The 19,098-nt window shown below is 39.2% G+C and overlaps 1 protein-coding gene across 2 annotated transcripts in view; it reads right to left on the bottom strand.

Moving 5' to 3' along the window:
• The window catches only part of DGKI (diacylglycerol kinase iota), a 402,033-nt gene that overhangs the window by 175,251 nt on the left and 207,684 nt on the right, over window positions 1-19,098 (bottom strand). For both annotated transcript variants that reach the window (XM_036328568.1, XM_036328569.1), the window contains exons 9-12: window positions 11,583-11,657; window positions 10,994-11,092; window positions 2,515-2,597; window positions 439-499 (exon numbers count right to left, since the gene is read on the bottom strand). In XM_036328568.1, the coding sequence (XP_036184461.1) occupies window positions 439-499; window positions 2,515-2,597; window positions 10,994-11,092; window positions 11,583-11,657 (318 nt within the window). The remainder of the gene's footprint in view (window positions 1-438; window positions 500-2,514; window positions 2,598-10,993; window positions 11,093-11,582; window positions 11,658-19,098) is intronic.

The following is a 19,098-nucleotide window of genomic DNA, read 5'->3' as shown; positions in this document are numbered from 1 at the left end:
GTTAGTCAATATTCTAAGTTTTATTTCCACTGGGGAAAAAAATCACAATAAATCAATTGTGTACACCTAGCTCTCCTTAACCATTGTGACCAAATATTAAGAACAGACTGAAATAGATCAGTTTATATTTTTAAAAGAATTTCATCATCTATAATCTTCATTCTGATGATCTGACCACATCCTTACCTCACAGAACAGAGAAGGATATGGTAGAGTTGAGGAAGTGAAACAATTTAGAAAAATCCCATTTGAATCCATGAGACTAATAACAGAGTCCCTTCTAACCTTATAGCCCATGGTTCACATGAGAGAGACACATGTTTCAGGGGGTTGGAAAGACTGTGAGGTGGGAATGAATTTAAGAGAACTGTCATAAGGAAAACAAAAGAAAGATGAAAGAAATAAGGGCGAGAACTGGATTCTATTTCGAGGACCTACCGTTCCATCCCCACCACAGGCCAGAATTCGCAGATTTGGTACTTTCCTATACAATTCAAGCCTGCAGAGGAAATAGAAGAAAAAGTTAACAGAAGAGCACATCACTTGCCATAGCAGAGAGAAAACACATGGCAAAAATGAAGGGTATCCCCTGTAGAAAATGTATAATCATGACTATAATGAGATCATCAAAACTAGTTACCAAGTAATCACAGGAGGACTGACTCCCAGCACCTGGATCAGAGGCTGGCAGCAAGCATCATTTCTAAATAGCCAGCACTGGAAGGGGATTTTAGGATGTCCTAGAGATTCTTACCCCATAATCCCTACTAATGTGTCAGCTCATTATTTTCCTCACTGGTTTGACTTCCTTTCGGTTTATTCTTTTCCCATCATTCTCCCCTTTCCTTTCTCAAAGAAAACCATCATTAATTGGCAATCAAAAGGCCTTCTATATCTCCTCCTTATATTTTATTGGATCTATTTATTTTCAAACCTAACCTTCCCACTCTTAATCCTGGGAAACCTTGTTCAGAGAGGCAGGGGAGGGCACCCCACTAGCATTACTGTCGCACCCACAGTTACATCTACCTCTCACCTCACTCACAGTCAGACCCCGTTTATACACCTCAGTTTAAAGAGGGAGATTTACTGATTTTTTCTTTAGTTTAAATTGGCCTGCCTAAAATTAGATCATTTTGTTTTTCATGTTGGCTCTTAAGAAAATGCAGTGTTACCACCCTGCCTGCTAAAATGTTTGCCTAAGTGAAGCTGTTAATGGCTCCGTTCCAGAAAGTATCAGCTATTTAAATCAAATACTATCTGTTCCTGGAACTACTTCCTGTCTTTCCATGTTCTTTATGCTGATCTATGAAGTGTCCACCTAAAGTCTAAAGTGGTGAAATCTTAAGTAAACATCTAAAAGGGCAAAAGCCAGGTTACCAGATTTGCAAATCCAAATACAGAAAAACATAGAGAAGTCTCATAGTACCCTCTAGTGGCAAAAATGTTCATAGATTAAGAGAATGTAAGCAGAAATTTTCATATTTAACGTTCTTCTCCATGCTTAAATATACGTAATGTACCCTCTTCCTATAGGAATATTATTTCTCTAGAAATTAAGCTGATGTGTTTTTAGAGAACAAAATATATTTTACAACTGTATTATGAAAAACAAAATATCACAACACAACGTGAAGCTGCTGTAAATTTAATCTGGCATCATAACCGTACACAGGGTCAAAAGCAAAGGAAAACAAACTTCATTACAGATAGCAGATCCCTATCAGGTCGCTGGTATCAGAAGCTGAGGTTTGCTGCTGGTAGTTACTTTCTCACTTAAAAAGAATTAGTATCTCTTAAGTTATAAGCTTTATCAGATGAAACCCATTCTGTCTTACTAGATGGATTTAAAAAGGGAATCAGAAAGCAGCACAATGTCCCCACTCTTTCCCTCCGCCAACGGGAAGAAATAAGATACACGTCACCTACATCTAGACTTGATGTTCAACACTTCTAACAAAAAACAGTGCGTAAAATTTCTGAGAAGCTCAGAAAAGGGATTGAGCAGAAATTAAAATGTCTCCCCCCATTCTGATGTGAAATCCACAGGTATAATCAATGAATCAATCTCTCCAAGATGGAATGATCTAATTCAAATGTATATGAATGTATTCATAAACAAATATGGCCCCTGCCCACAGAGACACACTGACATTCCCATTAATGTACACGTCCAAAGTTGCTCATGCATAAACAGAATAGTGATGGATCCTCTCCATTCCCAGGCTTGTTCATAATCTATAGTTGCGCATATACACGCAGCAAACACATAAAAAATGCTCACTGAGATAACAACTGTGAAATGTGCTCTGAAGGGAATTAACCCCAGGAAGAGTGCGAGGGGGAACATGAGAGAGAGTTTTAAGGGGAGGACAGTACAGATGAGAAGGTAGGTGAGAGACAGTTAGAAAATGTCTCACAAGGCAACCGAATAACGAAGCTTGATGCCAGAGCAGGAAGTCCTTCTCACTTGCCTAAGAGAGTATGGACCATGGAGGGTATTTCCAGACTTACGCATCTTTCGGCCCTTCCTGAGAAAGATCAAAGACTTGCCGTGGATTCAGGTACCACATGAACATCTGCAGGACTTTGGTTCCCTATAAGAAAAAAAAAATATGACTATAGTGGGAAGAAACTTCCAAATATTAGCTGCTTATTTAAAAAATAAAACCCATTATCTAAAATAATACCTACTTATAAACAAATTAGAGCCATAGTTAAAATCATGGTCTTTGGCCAATGCCCAGATTAGACATCAGCCTTCCCGGTATAACTCCGGCAAGTTCCTTAATTTCGTTAAGCTCACCTCCCTCCTCTTTAGTGTGGAGACAAGGATGCCTAGTTCACAGACTTGTTTCAAGGATAAAATGCCATGCTGTTTGAGGAGCACATTACAGTGTTTCTCCTGCAATAAGTGCCCCATAGATATTATCTATTAGTTTTACCATCATTACTAAATGTATGAAAATCCACGCGGGGAAGATTAGTCAGCTATGTAATTTAACATTAATTTTTACTTTAATGTGCAGATTGCTATTGTCTTTGCATAATATGAAATATGGGCAGTATCAGCTAAGTATGACTTTATTGAAAAAAATTTTAACTGAAGCAAAAGTATCACAGGCTTCCCGTTACTTAGACTACACATATATACCTTCTCCAGTTAGTGGTATCAAAGCTTATTTGACATTTTTAAATTTCCACGCCTCTAACTCTTTGTCCAAACCAAACATTTCTGTCACACATGAACATTTTGGGAAAGTTTGAAGTGTAAATGTGACATTTATAGAAATGATCATCATGACCAATACAAGGCATTTCTAAAGATAATTTCTTGAAGTGAATTGAGTAAAGAAGAAATGAGGAATCTTTTTATTAAGCAGCATCCAAAGAGCTTTCAAAATGGGAAAGGTGCCTTACTTAGATCATTATCAACCACAGCAAATAATATTGGATCAGTAGGCAGAGTTTGTTGCTTACAATTATAGTTCCTTCATTAAATATCGTGGTTGCTCTTTCTCAAAATAACCCTAGGTTTTACACCTACTATGCTGTATTTGAGGGTTATCCTAGTATGGTAGAACTAGCACAATATTTGAGTTAAAAAATAACTTGGGTGTTCTAAGTGGGTGAGCATGAGCATTTATAACCCTACAGAAATTCAGCATATAAAGTAGAAGAACAACGTGTACTTTTTCGGGTGATTATGAGAATTAAATGAATCAGTAATAGTTATGTATCTTGCACAGTATGTGGCACAAAATAGGCCTGTTGTAAATGTTAGTCCCTTTCTTTTTTGCTCCCTGCTAATCTATTCAGTAAATACACTTGAGGGTGTGAGAGCTAGAGTGTAGTTGATAATTATCACACTCTTACACCAGTTGTTACAGAGGCCAATGCAGGTCTTTTGTCCCAATTTCATCCAAACCTATAATTTAAAAGTTCTGCTTCATCATGTGCTTGCTATAAATTTAGTAATAACATTTTCCCCTTGATTATTACAACTAATCCTGCCGTTTCACCAAAGGACATAGTTTGCTTCGTGTAAAATTCAGACATAGGTTTAGCTACATAATGCCAACTATGTATTTTTCTTTCCACACTGCGCCTTGGTATCAAGTCCGTTGAGGATTATCCCAAGTAAACTTTTCTGTTTAAGAGTCATTTTAATGACAAACCAATTTACAAAAAAATTTCCTAATGACTTGCTAGAAAATTAATTTTTCAGCTTTAGATCCCTAGAGCAATATGAGTTGTAGATGTTAATTACTCTTTTCCACCTATGGCTATGGTCGAGTGCATGTCTCAATTTCAGCTTCTTCTCCTATGCATACAATACTAGGTAATTAATAACTTCTAAGAAATAAAATAATAAAGCATTTAGAGGTTATTTTCTTCACCTAAAATTTCTCTAGAAAGTTTGAGTGACACCGTTTTGTTTTTGCTCATTTTCAATTTGTGTTAGTTGGAACACCTAAGTGTCTCCATTTATCCTTTTGAGGAAGGGGTATTAAGGCTGACAAATTTTGCACTGCACACCTCTAGGAGGCGCCATTGACATTAGAGCCCATTAGAATAATGCCCTCTGCAGTTGTGCGGGGATAACTTGCATGGCCTTCTTACATTACATTCAGTCATTATATAATTTCTTCTTTCAAAAGTAATCTTTCTACAACATAATCAGCAAAAAAATGATGTGTCTGAATGAAAGCATTGCACTGTTTTAAATCAGTCCTGGTGGGTGTGTAGTAAAAAGATCTAACAGACATTAAGTCAGCTCTATTAACTCTGCTATTAACTCTAGGATAACCTACTTTCGGGCTTTAATAGAGGCAATTTGTTCAATAGAACGGAATGGTTTGACAAATACGAATTCACCAGGAAAAGATCAATTTATTGCTTTCTCACTGTCAGTATTAAATATACTAAGTTATTCACACAACTGTCATTCACTAACAAGTCTCAATGTGCCAAATGCAAAAGATGTGCAACTTTTGTGCGGGTCTAGTTTTCTCTAAGTGAGAAAATAGCTTACAAGTTAATTCCAATACACTCTGGAGAGAGTCCTCATACACAGTTGTAGATGTAATACCTCACTGGCCATAGAATTTTTTAAGATATTGTGATATTGGGTATTTCCCTGGAGCGATAAAAATGTTCTTTCCAGCTCCTGGTCTTGGGGAACAGGGTGGGAGAAGAGAAAACGACTTTCCAGAATATGGGTAGATTGTTTCTCGAGGGAAATTAACAGGTTTCAGCCACTCACCCACTATGTGCGGGGTTCGGTTTTATGTGAGGAAACAGAAAGATGGACTAGACAGAGAAGATCTTTGCCTCAAGAGGAAGTTTTATACTTTATTCATAAATTAAAATACAATGACTTGGGAGTATGGATCAGCAGTTAAGGATGGGTCAGCTCAAACAGCACATCAATCTTCATGAAAACACTGTCATTCTCACGTAGGCGGAAACATTGGGATGTTACTCAGGGAGCCTTGTCACGGAGCTATTATCACAGGTGTTATCTCAGAGTTATTATCATGATCATGGAAAAAACTGTCCACATAATAAGAAAGGCCCAAGGAAAATAAAAGGGAGTGGAAGGAAGAGGTTAAGAAATAAGTACTTGAAACTGGCTTCAAACCATCCCAAAGAAATACCTAATTTACTTCATAAAAAGAACATTTGGCTCCTGTTCTGTGCCCACATGGACACCCAAGATCTCAGGAGGAGATCAATATTATCATTAAAGATGGAAAATGCACCTGGCCGGTGTAGCTCAGCGGTTGAGCATTGACCCAGGAACCAAGAGGTCACAGTTCGATACCTCAATCCCCTGTGGGGAGCATGCAGGAGGCAACTAATGGACATTATTTCTCTTCTCTCTCTAAAAATCAATAAAAAGATATTTTTAAAAAATATGGTAAGTGTGATGGTAGAGATGCCTACTGACCAGTATGAGAGGCCAGAGATACTCTAAGCCTCAATTTTGGGATTAGGCCAGTGGTTCTCAACCTTCCTAATGCCGCGACCCTTTAATACAAGTTCCTCATGTTGTGGTGACCCCCAATTTCATTGTTACAAATTGAACATAATTAAAGCATAGTGATTAATCACAAAAACAATATGTAATTATATATGTGTTTTTCGATGGTCTTAGGCAACCCCTGTGAAAGGATCGTTGGACCAAAGGGGTCACGACCCACAGGTTGAAAACCACTGGATTAGGCGAAGGCTACCTACATATGATACTTAGACTTTGTCTTGAAAGATGAGTAGAGGAAGAAGTCTTAGGATAAAGACACACCATAGAAAAACTATGTTCCATTCAGTCTTTGAGTCATGAGGCAGGGGTTTCGGGAAACAAAACAGCCTGACTTGTACACTAGGTCATGTACACTAAGGAGCTTGGGCTTTTTTTTAACAAAAGGTAAGAGTCACTGAAATGTTTTAATTGGGGGGGGGGGGGTGGACTTACATTTTGATACATTTGTCTGGCTACAGACTAAGGAGCTAGACATCCAGGCTCTAGATCTATCAAAGGGGCTAGATGACTTGGTTTGAGTCTTCTTGGCCACTGCTGTGGACTGAATGTGTTCCTCCAAAATTCATAGGGTGAAATCCTACCGCTCAAGCTGATGTATTAGGAGGTGAGGCATTTGGGAGGTGCTTAGGTCATGAGGATGGAGATTAGTGCCCTTACAGGAGAGACCCCAGAGAGCTCCTTCCTCCCAAATGCCACATGAGGACACAGTAGGAAGACGCTGTCTGTCAATCAGGAAGTGAGTTCTCACCAGACACCAAGCTGGCTGGGGCTTTGATCTTGGACTTCCCAGCCTCCAGAACTGTGAGAAATAAATGTCTGTTGTTTATCAGCCACCCAGTCTGTGGTACTCGGCTTCACAGGCCGAACTGACTAAGACAGCTGCCCTCACATTCCCACCAATATTGTGACTTGGGGAAAAGGGGGCTTTCCACAGATTCATTGTTTGGTTGTTTCAATTCCATCTGTTTAGCTGGCTTGACAAGAAGATCTGAGACAGAATTCTGACATGTGCCATCATCGACTGATTGCCCTTCTGCCCTCTTCCCAGCCTATCCTAAGCTTTAGGAGGCTCTAATTTTATCTAAGCATAATGATTCTTGATTTATCCCCAGCTTGAGCATTGCAGAACATACCATTTTCATTGAGGTTGTTTGAGTATTTAAAAACAGTTTGGGGCTCAAATATTTGAAGTTATTGATATTTTTTGTCTCCTCATTCTCCCCACTTTGGTTGACTTATGTAGAAGGGGCAGTCCTGGTCTGGGGGTGGCTCGGTCTGGGGAAGCTTGTCCACAGATGGTGGTGAGAACTTGGTCAGGATGAGCCTGCCCACAGACTGAACACCCCTTCCTACAAGTTCCCCGGGAGCTCCAATCTAAAGGGCCAACTCATGCCACACCCTGACCTGAGGATTTCACATGGAACCGTTTGGAAACCAGGGTCTGGACCCCTCACCTCTCAGGACTGACTAGCTAGAATCACCCTAGTGGTCAGAGCACCTGCTTAACCCTGAACTTACAACCTACATCACTGGAAGATGAGAGCATGAGGGAGAGATGGTGCAAAAGCAGGAAACATCGAGAGGTATCAGAAGGATCCATACGACTCAGGTAGAAAGATGTTAATGACTCAGAGACACCCAAGAAAAAGAATCCGATTTGAAGTTAACGCAGAGATGAGTGTAAGAGAGAGTGTTCATTTCTGAAACCCTTGGGTTTCCATGCAGAGGAGGGGACTGTGCGGGAGTAAACTTTATCTTCCCTCTGCCACCTCTTGTGCACAGGACACATGTAGGGTGGATACTGTGGCCCTGATTCCACCGCCTGTCCCCTCCGATAGTGCAGACCCCAACAATGATAACAGTGCTGAAAACTTCTAAATCTTTTTAAAAATGCAGCATTTTCTCCACCTTAAGTGTTAGAAAAACAGAAAAATAGGGAGCATTTTCTCAGTCCGTTAGGATTTTGTGTCTTGGCAATTATCAGTTTGGCTCAAAAAAAAATCACAAAAATGCTATAAAAAAAAAAAGAAAAACTGACAATTATTGTGAAGCATCTGTTTAAAAGACAGAATTGTTTAAAATACATAGAAGTGCTTAATCCCCATATGTGGTCATCTAACTAAGTTCCAACAAAGTGTTAGAAACTTTCTGTCCACACAATTTACTATAGGAAGAAAAAAAGTTGTAGGTATTTTACTTGCCAGAAGATGGCGATATAGTCTAGTTATATAAAGAACAGAAGCCTAAGCCAGTTTTGGGTTTGTTTTTTAAGTTAGAAGCCTAAGCCTCAAGAACAGAAGAGCAAGAGTGGGGAGTGCTTTATATGCAGAGGCAGATGAGTAGAGTAAGTCATGGCTAAAAGGCAAGAATCAGGATTTAACAACAACAACCACGTATTTCTGTATGGACTGCCGTGAGCCCTCGCTGGTCAGTGTGCTCTCAGCAGCAGCAACAGCACAACCTGATAGCTGGTTGGAAAAGCATAATTTCAGGGCCACTGGCTGACTCCAAGTCAGAGTCTGCATTTTAACCTGATCCCCAAGCGATTCATATGTATATTCAAGCTTGATCAGAGGGTCCGAGGCTCTCAACATTGGTTCCATAAGAAAATAAACAGGAGAGTTTATACCAGTCAAGGAATCCTACTCTCACAGCTTCTAATTTAATTACTAAGCCATCACTAGTTTTTTTAAAGCTACCTAGGGTACTGTGTAGGGTGGAGAACCTAACCTCTGATTCCCAATTTGTGGGGAAATCTACCCTCATCAGCAAAGTTAAGGGTGTGTCATAGCCGAAGTTCAGGGAAAGACTAGCCCTAACAGAGGAGTTAGTTCATCTCCAACCAGGACTCTGCCCTACTTGCAGTCAGGGGGTCAAGCTGTGCCTTCCTCACTGAAGATGAAATCACAAACATACTGTGCTGGAGGTCAGTGTGAATGATTCCAATTGTACATAAGTGATTGGATTTATTCATAGTTTTATCAACATTTCACATTGTGCTTAGAAACAAGGTTCTTTGTATTTCTTAGGCTTAATACAGAATTCTATTTTAAATAGAAAGTATATAGATATTTAAATTTATGTAATATTCACTTTTACTTGGTTAGCCATCCTTCTGAGAATCCCAGCCATTCTAGAAGTAACATCCTTAGAGTATTACATTTACAAGCCAAAATGCATTAAATGACATCATAAGTCTTTTGTCTCTAATAACTGGGCACTTTAAACATTTTTTAATATCTCCCTGTGACCTCAAGTTCCTCAAACACATCTCTACCTCTTTCCCAATAATGCTTTCCTTTCCTGAATGCTCATCAATAACAAAGCCACTGTTAGATGATCCGCTGTACAATCTTGATGCTTTACTTCCCTTTATGGATTCCATTCATTCATCTGTCCATCCACATGTCATCCACTAGTCCATCTGTCCCCCCACCCACTCACCAACCATCCATGCATTCATCTATTAGCCATCCATCCACCCATCCACTCACCAATCCATCTTTCCAAGTTATGCTTACGTTTATGTGAATAGCTTCCTGATGTACACATTCTCAATGGATCAAATTAATTCCTTAAAGATGCTTTCATCATATTACTCTTTTGTTCAAATTTTAAAAATATTTTAAATTAAAAAAAAACTATTTCCTGGTACACATCCAAAATCCTCATCCAAGTTTTAAGACACTGGTCCTGGCTCATTCTAATCTCTACCTAACATATTTTAATCATATGCATGCTCCACTCACCATACAGTCCTCAAAACAAATCATTTTATCACAACATCCATTCTTTCATTAATATTGTTTATTCTTGTATAATTATTGTTCACCAGTATATACCATATACTAGAAATCATAGGTTCAAAGGTACAGCCCCTGGTATTTATTATGAGGCCTGTACTTTCAATGTATAAACCTACAGAGAATGCCTATGTTGCAATTGACAGAGTGCCCAGGGCTACAGGGGCATAATGCACAGCACAGTCAAGTCTGAGAAAGGGATCAGAAAGGTGCTCTTGAGCCTTAGAGGATAAACAGGGATTTGCCACAGTAAAGAGGAGCAGGGCATTGTTCCAGCTCTCTCCCCTCTGCCTAACTAAGTATGTCCATCTTCTGTTTCAGCTACTTCCATGACACCATTTCCTTATCACTCCCAAGTCACTGCTTGCCTCTAAAACCTGTAGCACTTGTAGTCTGATCCACTCAATTTAGAACTCACATGTAATTAATGTTGTCTGAATTATTCTTCCCATTGCCCCTTTTATGTCATTAACAGACAAGATGTCCTTAGGAAATTCACTTAAGCTTCCTTGAGCTCTTTTGTAATTAGTGAAATAGGAAGCAACATCAGATCATCTCTGAAGTCCCTGCCATTAATTATTTATACAGAGCGGGCTCCCTCTTTACTGGACTCAAAGGCATGGATCGCCTGTGAGCGTCTGTATGCCCTAGAAACAAAGCTGGTCATGATTTCCCAAGTGCATTTTACACAATGACTGCCATCATGAAACATAGTGGGCATGTGGTGCTCAGGTGGCCAAAATCATGGAGCCAACCACATTAGCTTTGTTTAATGCCCCAACCTTGTCCCTGAGAAAATGGTTGTCTTCTAATGCTAGGGGCCCTAGGTGGTGTTCTTTTACCCCAGTGGTTCTCAACCTTCCTAATGCCGCGACCCTTTAATACAGTTCTTCATGTTGTGGTGACCCCCAATTTCATTGTTATAAATTGAACATAATTAAAGGATAGTGATTAATCACAAAACAATATTATATATGTGTAATTATATATGTGTTTTCCGATGGTCTTAGGCGACCCCTGTGAAAGGGTCGTTGGACCCCCAAAGGGGTCGCAACCCACAGGTTGAGAACCGCTGCGGTGTTGGGAATTGTGTTTTTAAGAAAGCATTGCAGCTTCCTAGTTAAACTCACCAACAATGACTCACCTGGTTGCCTCCACTCTTGGGGTTCACAAACACAAGCAAGGGTTTCATGAGAGGAGAAGAGATAGGTTTTATCACAAAAGGACGACCTTTGTTTTCCTGCTGAAGGAAGAAAACAGCACAACTAAGATGCACATCCATGACTTGACAGGCAGCCCCAAAGCAATTGGAGTGAGAAACCGCCAGCACCACCCCAACCCTTGCAAAAAAACAAACAAAACAAACAAAAATACCCCCACAAGGTACAACTTGTTTCATTGGGTTTATTCTTAATAGGACACTCTGTGTAAAGCTTAGAAGAAAGTTTCTCAAGGTATAATTTGCTGAGAATTGAGCCATGCTTTTGGTTTTATTCTGTATACCCTAAGCATTCTGGAAGTGTTAGCTCTTTATCATCTTTAGGATAACACTTCCATGGACAAGTGCAGATGCTCTGTGAAGTGGCAGAGGTTATATTTTTTAGAATACTAAGAATTCCACATGTTAGAGTACAGTGAAGGAGAAAAGAGTGGGAGACATATCAAAACAACAAGCTTGGGCAGGCTATGGAAAGAGGATGGATTTCATTGGACCATGATCCTGAAACACTTACTTCAGTTCCCCTTTTACTGGCTTTTCTTTTAAAGCTCGTTCTCTTCTTCTTACGATTGGAAGCCTTCAGCGAGTTCTGTGAGGAGAGAAGGACAGACCTGAGCTCGGGGCAGACAGCCCCCGAGGTTTCCCATGCAGAACCATGTAGAAGGTGACGGCAGCACATGCTGTTGGATTGCATGCTTCTCATGCTTTGACACTTCCAAGCCACTGTGCATGGGTAAGCCACAGACAGAAATCAGTCGAGTGCTTCAGAGTGAGCAACTGACTCCCCACCACACGGAGAGGCAGGGAGTTAGAACCCTGGAGGCTCTCATGGACTCACATAACAACACATGTTATACCTGCCAACCCTCCCAGTAAAAATGGAAGAATCCCAAATTCTCTGAGGGGCTCCAGTCTCCCGCCCAACCAGGTCCGTCTCCCGCCCAACCAAGTTCAAGTTCAACTCCTGGTATGGAGATCACCTATGTGGAAATGTAAAAAAGGAGGCCATTTTTCATGTTTTTCTTTTTCCTCTGTTTACTTTGTTCTGGGTAATGTTTCTTTTAAGTAATGGTCATAACTTACTCATCTGTAATGGAAATTTATGATCCAACTATCCTATCAGCATTGATGGCTGGGTTTTAAAATGCAGAGATAAGACTCACCCTTAAGTTAGTAAAGTAGCAGTCATTATTCTTTCTTTCTTTAAAGACCCATTAGTTTAAAAAAGTCTTCCCTCTCCTGGAGCCTTGATTTTTTTTCTTCTCACAAAAGTGCCTCCAACTTGTTGAAATACAGTGACCCCAAATTTACTTTCCCTGTCTTTCTCTTTCTAGGAGTTTTATAGACCACAACTTTGTGATTACTTCAACTTGTGATTACTCTTAATATTTGATACATATGCTTTGAAAAGAACTTCTCTTAGGAGGCCAGTCACAGTTCATTCGTTGAAGACCAGCAAAATGAGATTTAATTAGTGGAGTCAATAATTAATTAGATTGCCATTTTCACAAAGCAAGACATTACCACCACATTGCAGATGTTTTACAGAGTGCTGAAAGCCTGAAATACAGAATTCTTAACTTAAAATTTTATATAGTATATACACATGCATTGCTTGAGCAATTAAGAGTTTTCAAACAGCTTGAAGAAAAATAGATATCTATTCTATCATTTAGAGTATTTTTTTCAAAATAAAATTAGTCTAGAGTACATATATTAACACATCCAAATCAGCAAGATTGAAACTATTTAGCTTTTATTTTTCTTTCGCTTGGACCTCGAGAAAAATAAGTTGATTTATGCCTTTCTCACCAAGGGTAAAGGAAATTTTCTTGAAGCACCATGGTCTCAAAGTTTGTTCCCCCATCAGAATAAGAGTTTTCAGGTTCTCTGGTTCTCAGCAGAAAAGAGAAATCCAGAGCCTGGGTTACTTCTCATCACTCACTCTAGACTAGCTACCCCTGCAAAAAGATCTCCAAGTTTCTGAATTCCTCTTTAAATGGGTCTATTACCATGTCGCTCTTGGGGGAAACTTTTGCCTTATTAAAATATTTGCTATATTTTTTACTACTTTCAGTTCAACTAAAAGGAAAGAAAAATAACTTGGAGCCTTTAAACGTTTAATCAACCAAATGACCCAAGATGAATGCTGGAAACTATTGGTCTGGCCACATCCGTGTCTATTTGATGCTGAGTGGTTCTCCACCATCACTGCACATTGGCCTCACCCGGAGAGCTTTTACGAAATGGCCCCATGAAATATTCTCATTTAATTTATTTACGTGAAGCTCAGGCAAAGGTACTTTCTAAAAGCTCCCCAGGCAATTCTAACATGTAGCCAGGTTTGAAGTAGAAAGGGAGGAGTAAAGAGACGAGTATACTGAGATAAAGCAGAAGATCTGTGGGATAAGGACCATGAGCTGTGGAATCTGACAGACCGGGTGTTAATTCTGGATGTCACGAGATCGGTGCTACTGGATCTGAGACTTTGGCCAAGACGTTCAAAGTTTCAAAGTAACAGTTTCTTAATTTCAAAATGAAGGTGATAATACCTACCTCAGGCAGAGTTGTGAAGTTTAAATCAGAAAAAGTGTGTGAAGCAGTTAGCCTGGTATCCATCCCATAAGGACTTCCAAAAATGTTAGTTGCCTCGTTCACAGCTGTATATCCCAGCACCTAGCACAAATGCCTGGCACATAGTACGCACTCAAATCATTGTTGAAATAATGAGTCAGTATTATTCAAATGCACAACACTTGCTGAGTCTCTCCTGATTTTAGAAAGGATCCTTAGGAATTGAATGCCTGTCTGCTAACTTCTTTGTTGTTTCATTTCCTTTATTGCCGAGAGCAATGCAGGACGCACACCAAGTGCTTGCAGGAACACACTATGGTTCTTGGTTCTTGACAGGATTCAATAATTAAACTCTGAGAGAAAGGTCTAATGGATCAGGCTAAGGTTTCCTAAGCTTGCCTGATGATAGAAATCAGAGCTCCTTAGGTGATTCTGACAATCAAACATGTTTGGGAAACAGAGTTAGAAAAACACACCAAAATAAGGCTTGATGTCTGAAAACAGAGCAGGCAGGGAACTCAATTCTGATAGGGAACACACACACAAAACAGCCTTTTTTTAACACACGTAGCAAATACAAGTGCTTCTGAGCCTCACCGAGCCAAATGCACCTGAGGCCTTCTTCATCTCACAGAACAAGGGGCAAAGACCAAGCAGTAGTTGACTTACAGTACCTGGACGCCTCTATGAGAGATCTGTGTAAGCTTACAGCCCTACGGATAGTCAAATAGCAAAAGATAAGCAGTATGCAATTTCACAGCACACCTCAAAATTCCCCGGGCTTCCTCTGGCTCCTGTGTAAATATGTGTCTCTGTCTCAATGTAGGACTTTTTTTAGAAGGCAGCAGATAGGGAACTGATGGATATGAAGACAGATTTGGGTTGTGTTTTGGCCATGACAAGCCATCTAATCTGGCTAATCCATAACACTGCTTATCCTGCTGGGTCAGCATCGTTGTGAGAGTTAAATAAGAATGTTTGTGAAGAATGTCAAAATTATACCAAGAAGTTATTGGGTAGAATTGTTAGTGATATATTCAAGAAACCTTTAAATACTTGTCCTGTGTTCTAAAACAAAGCATCCCTGTCATCGAGGGCAGCTAACTCTGTGATACAAAGATGAACTTGGCAAGTTCAACACTATCAAAACAGAGAACCATTGTGCTCTCACTTGGATATTTGCATTCTTCTGATTCCAACAGATTCGCCCCACTACATTCGGTGCCCACTCTTTTGTTAAAGTCCTAGTAAAACATAAAGGCTTTTTGTTTTTATACCAGGTATCAAGGAAGTCTTACCTTGCTGCAGTAATAATCCTATCAACAAAATCTCTATCATAGTCTGACTCCTTCCTGGACTGCTAAGAAATGCCGATGGGTCAATCACTCAACTGTGAATTATACTTAACTACCTTTTGCTATCCTTCAGGGATTGGTCCACGTTATGGGATCACAAAGAATCAGTTATAATAACAATCTAAAGAGAAGATATTCCACTTCTTCATCCCAAATAAAGTCTTTCCCCATGATATACTAGACAAAGCTCTGATGGATAACTAGAGGGAGAATCATGGACTTTGTCTCTTAAAGAGTGTTCTCACTCTGCCCTGCTCCAGCTGCACCCAGGGACAGAGCTAGTCCTAAGAATAGGCGGGCAGAAGAACAGAGAAAACACATTCCAAAGTTAAGGATAGGGTCTCAGCAACTTCTCAGGTGTATTTGACTAAATCACAGCGAGTATTACCTAACCTTTAGAACTGACCAAAAGAAATGGCTTGAGAAATTTTGATGGATATTGTTGGTCATTGCTATTAAATGTGGTGAGTCTACAGCATTTTAAGGTTATCCAATTATAAGGAATAAGAAAGGATTCACATGAAGAAGGCCCATACAAGGATAGAAAAGAAGCTGATTGTGGCATTTTTATAAGTAGACCATTGGAAACAATATAAATATTGATCAGTAGGGAGTTGGCTAACTAAACTAATATATTAAACATGCATTCAATCTATATGTACTAACACGGGCTTTTTCCAAACATTTGATTGTTGTTTTTTGTGGGGGTTTTTTTCCATTGGGAAAGGTAAGTTTTAAAAGCATTATGTGTAAAATGATGTCATTTATTAAAAGCACACACCACTGGTCTTCCACAAAAAAAATCATGTAACACAGGTCTTTCCTTCAGCTCTAAGCATTTATACTAGGATTTGAATGTCTTTAACTTGTTTATTCACCCAAAATATTATCCTCTACCATTTTTAGTACAGAGAAGAAACACCGACATCTGTAACATTAAATATAACTTTGGATGTAAATACACCAACAGATTCAAGCTTGATTCTTAAAATATGATTTTCTTTTAATTCCTTAAAGTCATCTACCTTCTATCATATTTTAACTCCTAGGTCTCTCCAAGTAATTTGGTAATGAAACTCAGCACATCATCCAGGCAGCACCCATTCCCCTTACCATCAAGGTTTCACACAACTCCCAACCGCACAGCTGGTCATGGAGTATCATCCCCTTGGAGCCAGGGATCTCTCAATAGAGAAGGATAGTATGTGGTTTAATCCCACCTCTTTACAACCTACTCTCCCTGGCCATTATATATTCAAGTAGATTTCCTTGGCTCCTCCTCTCTGGAGTTATTTGTTTAGACACAAATGTCACAAATAAAACTAACTTTATATGATGATCCATCTTACTGTTGTTGTCAGTATGTTCTATCAACCTGCATTGTCCTTCCTCATCCCTCTTCCCAATAACCCTGCATCCTTCAAGACCAAGCACAATGACTTTTTCTTTCTTTTTTTTTTTTTTTACATACCCTACACTGATCTCCACAACTGAAATTTCTTAACCCTGCTTCATGTTTCCACCTTGATTCTACATCTTCAGTAGCAATTAGCATTCCCTGCCTTAAACGTATAGGCCTCTCACTGCCATGGCTGCTAATTTAGACAACCTGTCTTGTCCCTTCCTCTCACCATCTTATGTCTCTCCTGAATAATGAACACTGATCAAGAAGGCAAACATTCACAGATATCAGAAGTCCACTTTTAAAAAAAAAAATTTACATGTGGCAAAATTCCTCTTCCGTAATCCACATTCTGCCCAATGATTTAGATTGTTGGGTCTATTTTCAAATTAATATCTGATTCATCTTTGGACCTATATTCATCACTGCATATAGCAGCATCTTTGAATGTGGTTAATGAAGTAAATGTTTCTTTAACACAATTAAGAGTATCTTCTCCTTTATCATATTTTAAGCAGTATTATAGAATGTAGACATATATATGTATATAATAATATATATACAGATGTGTGTGTGTGTGTGTGTGTGTGTGTGTGTGTTAAAAAACAGACAGCTGTCAGGGGGGAGTGGAAAAGTGGGGACTTGATTAAAGAAGGTAAAGGGATTAACCAAAGAACATATAGTCATAACCCATGAACAAAGACAGAAGTGTGGTGATGGCCAGAGGAAAGGGAGAGACAGGGACTGGGTGAAGGTGGGCAAAGGGGCGTGGGGGGGACTGCAGACATCTGCAATAGTGTCAACAACAAAAATAAAGTTAAAAAATAAATTCTAAAAATTGGAAAAATATTTGATCTGTTGTTCATCTACCTTCCAAATTATCTCCATCATTTCCCAATGTCTCCAATAAATTTTCTAATCTTACTATTTCCATACCATTGTTAATCGGCTGCAACCCATGCCCCACACTCTATAAGCTATGGTTTTGATGGCATCAATGATCTTGTCCCAAACACAAGGACTTTTCTCAATCTTTATTGTTGTTGTTTTTTAACATCTGTGACTACTCTGTATTTCTTCCCATTTCAAATAATGAAACTCTGTGTTATCATAGTTTTCTCCTTATTTTGTAGAACTTTCTGTCTCCTTCCACTATCTAGATGTAAATGCTTACTCAGTCTTCTTGGGTCCTTGTATTCAGTAAGTGAATAGAACTTGACTGTCTCCCCTGGGGCAGGCATCATGCTAATGAACATGCAATCCCACTGCAGTAGAAAATACACCGGCTACAGTAGGAGTTCAAAGTGCACTTGGAAGCACAGTAGACGGCAGGCTGTGGCCCCTGTTCTGTCTTTTTCTGCCCTCTCCATTAGACATCTCATGTTCTTTCCATCCCCTTTCATTGCAATACATGGGTCAGGGATCAATAACTTCTGTCCTGACCCCTGTGTGACTGTCCAACATTTTCATCTGTTGATGTACAGCTTTGCTTGATACCCTGTACTCCTACAAGTCAACAAGAAGGAAAACAAGGGCTAACATCTATTGAGTGTTTACAATGAGCCAGGTGCTAGTCTATGTACTTTATCTTTTTTGTTTTTTAGCTCATTAGTCCTCATGAAAACCCTATGCATAGGTACTAGTATCATTTTTCAGATGAAAAGTTGAAACAGAAGGGTTTAAGTTTTCTGTGATTATACAGGTTATTAAGTGGCAGAGCAAGATTATAAATCTAGGGCCAGTGGTTCTCAACCTTCTTAATGTCGTGACCCTTTAATACAGTTCCTCATGTTGTGGTGACCCAATCATAAAATTATTTTCGTTGCTACTTCATAACTGTAATTTTTCTACTGTTATGAATCGTAATGTAAATATCTGATATGCAGGATGTATTTTCAGGGGTCTCGACCCACAGGTTGAGAACCGCTGATGGGCAATCTGACTCATAAACTAGAGCTCTTTACCATTACTTTATTACTGCCCAAGCTCATCATCCATTAGCTTTTACATAGAATTTAGTTAATTGATTAAAGTACTAAATTTAATCAATTAACTAAAGAAGAGGGACTACCCCAATTTTTAAAAATATCAGATTCAGGAAGGGTTGTTATAGAGTAAAACAGTGAATGGCATGGCACATCACAAAGAACTTGATTTCCAGAATCAGAATTCCTGGGATCAAATGCCACTTCAAAGTATTTACTATCTATATGGCCCCAGGAAACCTGACTTCTCTGTTCCTCACGTCCTCAGCTATAAAGTAGGAATAACAAGATACCGGCCTCATAGGGTACTGTGACGATAGAATGAGATAGTGAATGTAAAGCAAATGTTTCTGAACATATAAATGTTAGCTCTCCTAATTCTTATTATAATATCCTGAATCCTAGAAGACAATAAAAAGGTACATAATAAAAAAATTGGGTTATTGCATCCAGATAGTGAACTGTAAATAACATCTCCCATTAAAAGTAATCAGAGCTCCTCAGAGAAATGGCTGATCACAGGTATGAACAGGAAACGCACAAGATAATCCTGGCACATGATGTGATTCCTGAAACCAAAGAAGCTAGCAAAAACTTCATGGCTCATAAAATATGGAGACAGGAGTCACCTGGAAGAGGTCCTAATTGGTCAAATATGGAACAATATGAATATAAGAATAATAATGATGCCAGTGAATTAAAACACATCATATG

The sequence above is a fragment of the Myotis myotis genome, unplaced genomic scaffold (assembly GCF_014108235.1).
Source record: "Myotis myotis isolate mMyoMyo1 unplaced genomic scaffold, mMyoMyo1.p scaffold_m19_p_11, whole genome shotgun sequence".
NCBI lineage: Eukaryota > Metazoa > Chordata > Mammalia > Chiroptera > Vespertilionidae > Myotis > Myotis myotis.
This window is presented reverse-complemented; position numbering and strand designations above follow the sequence as displayed.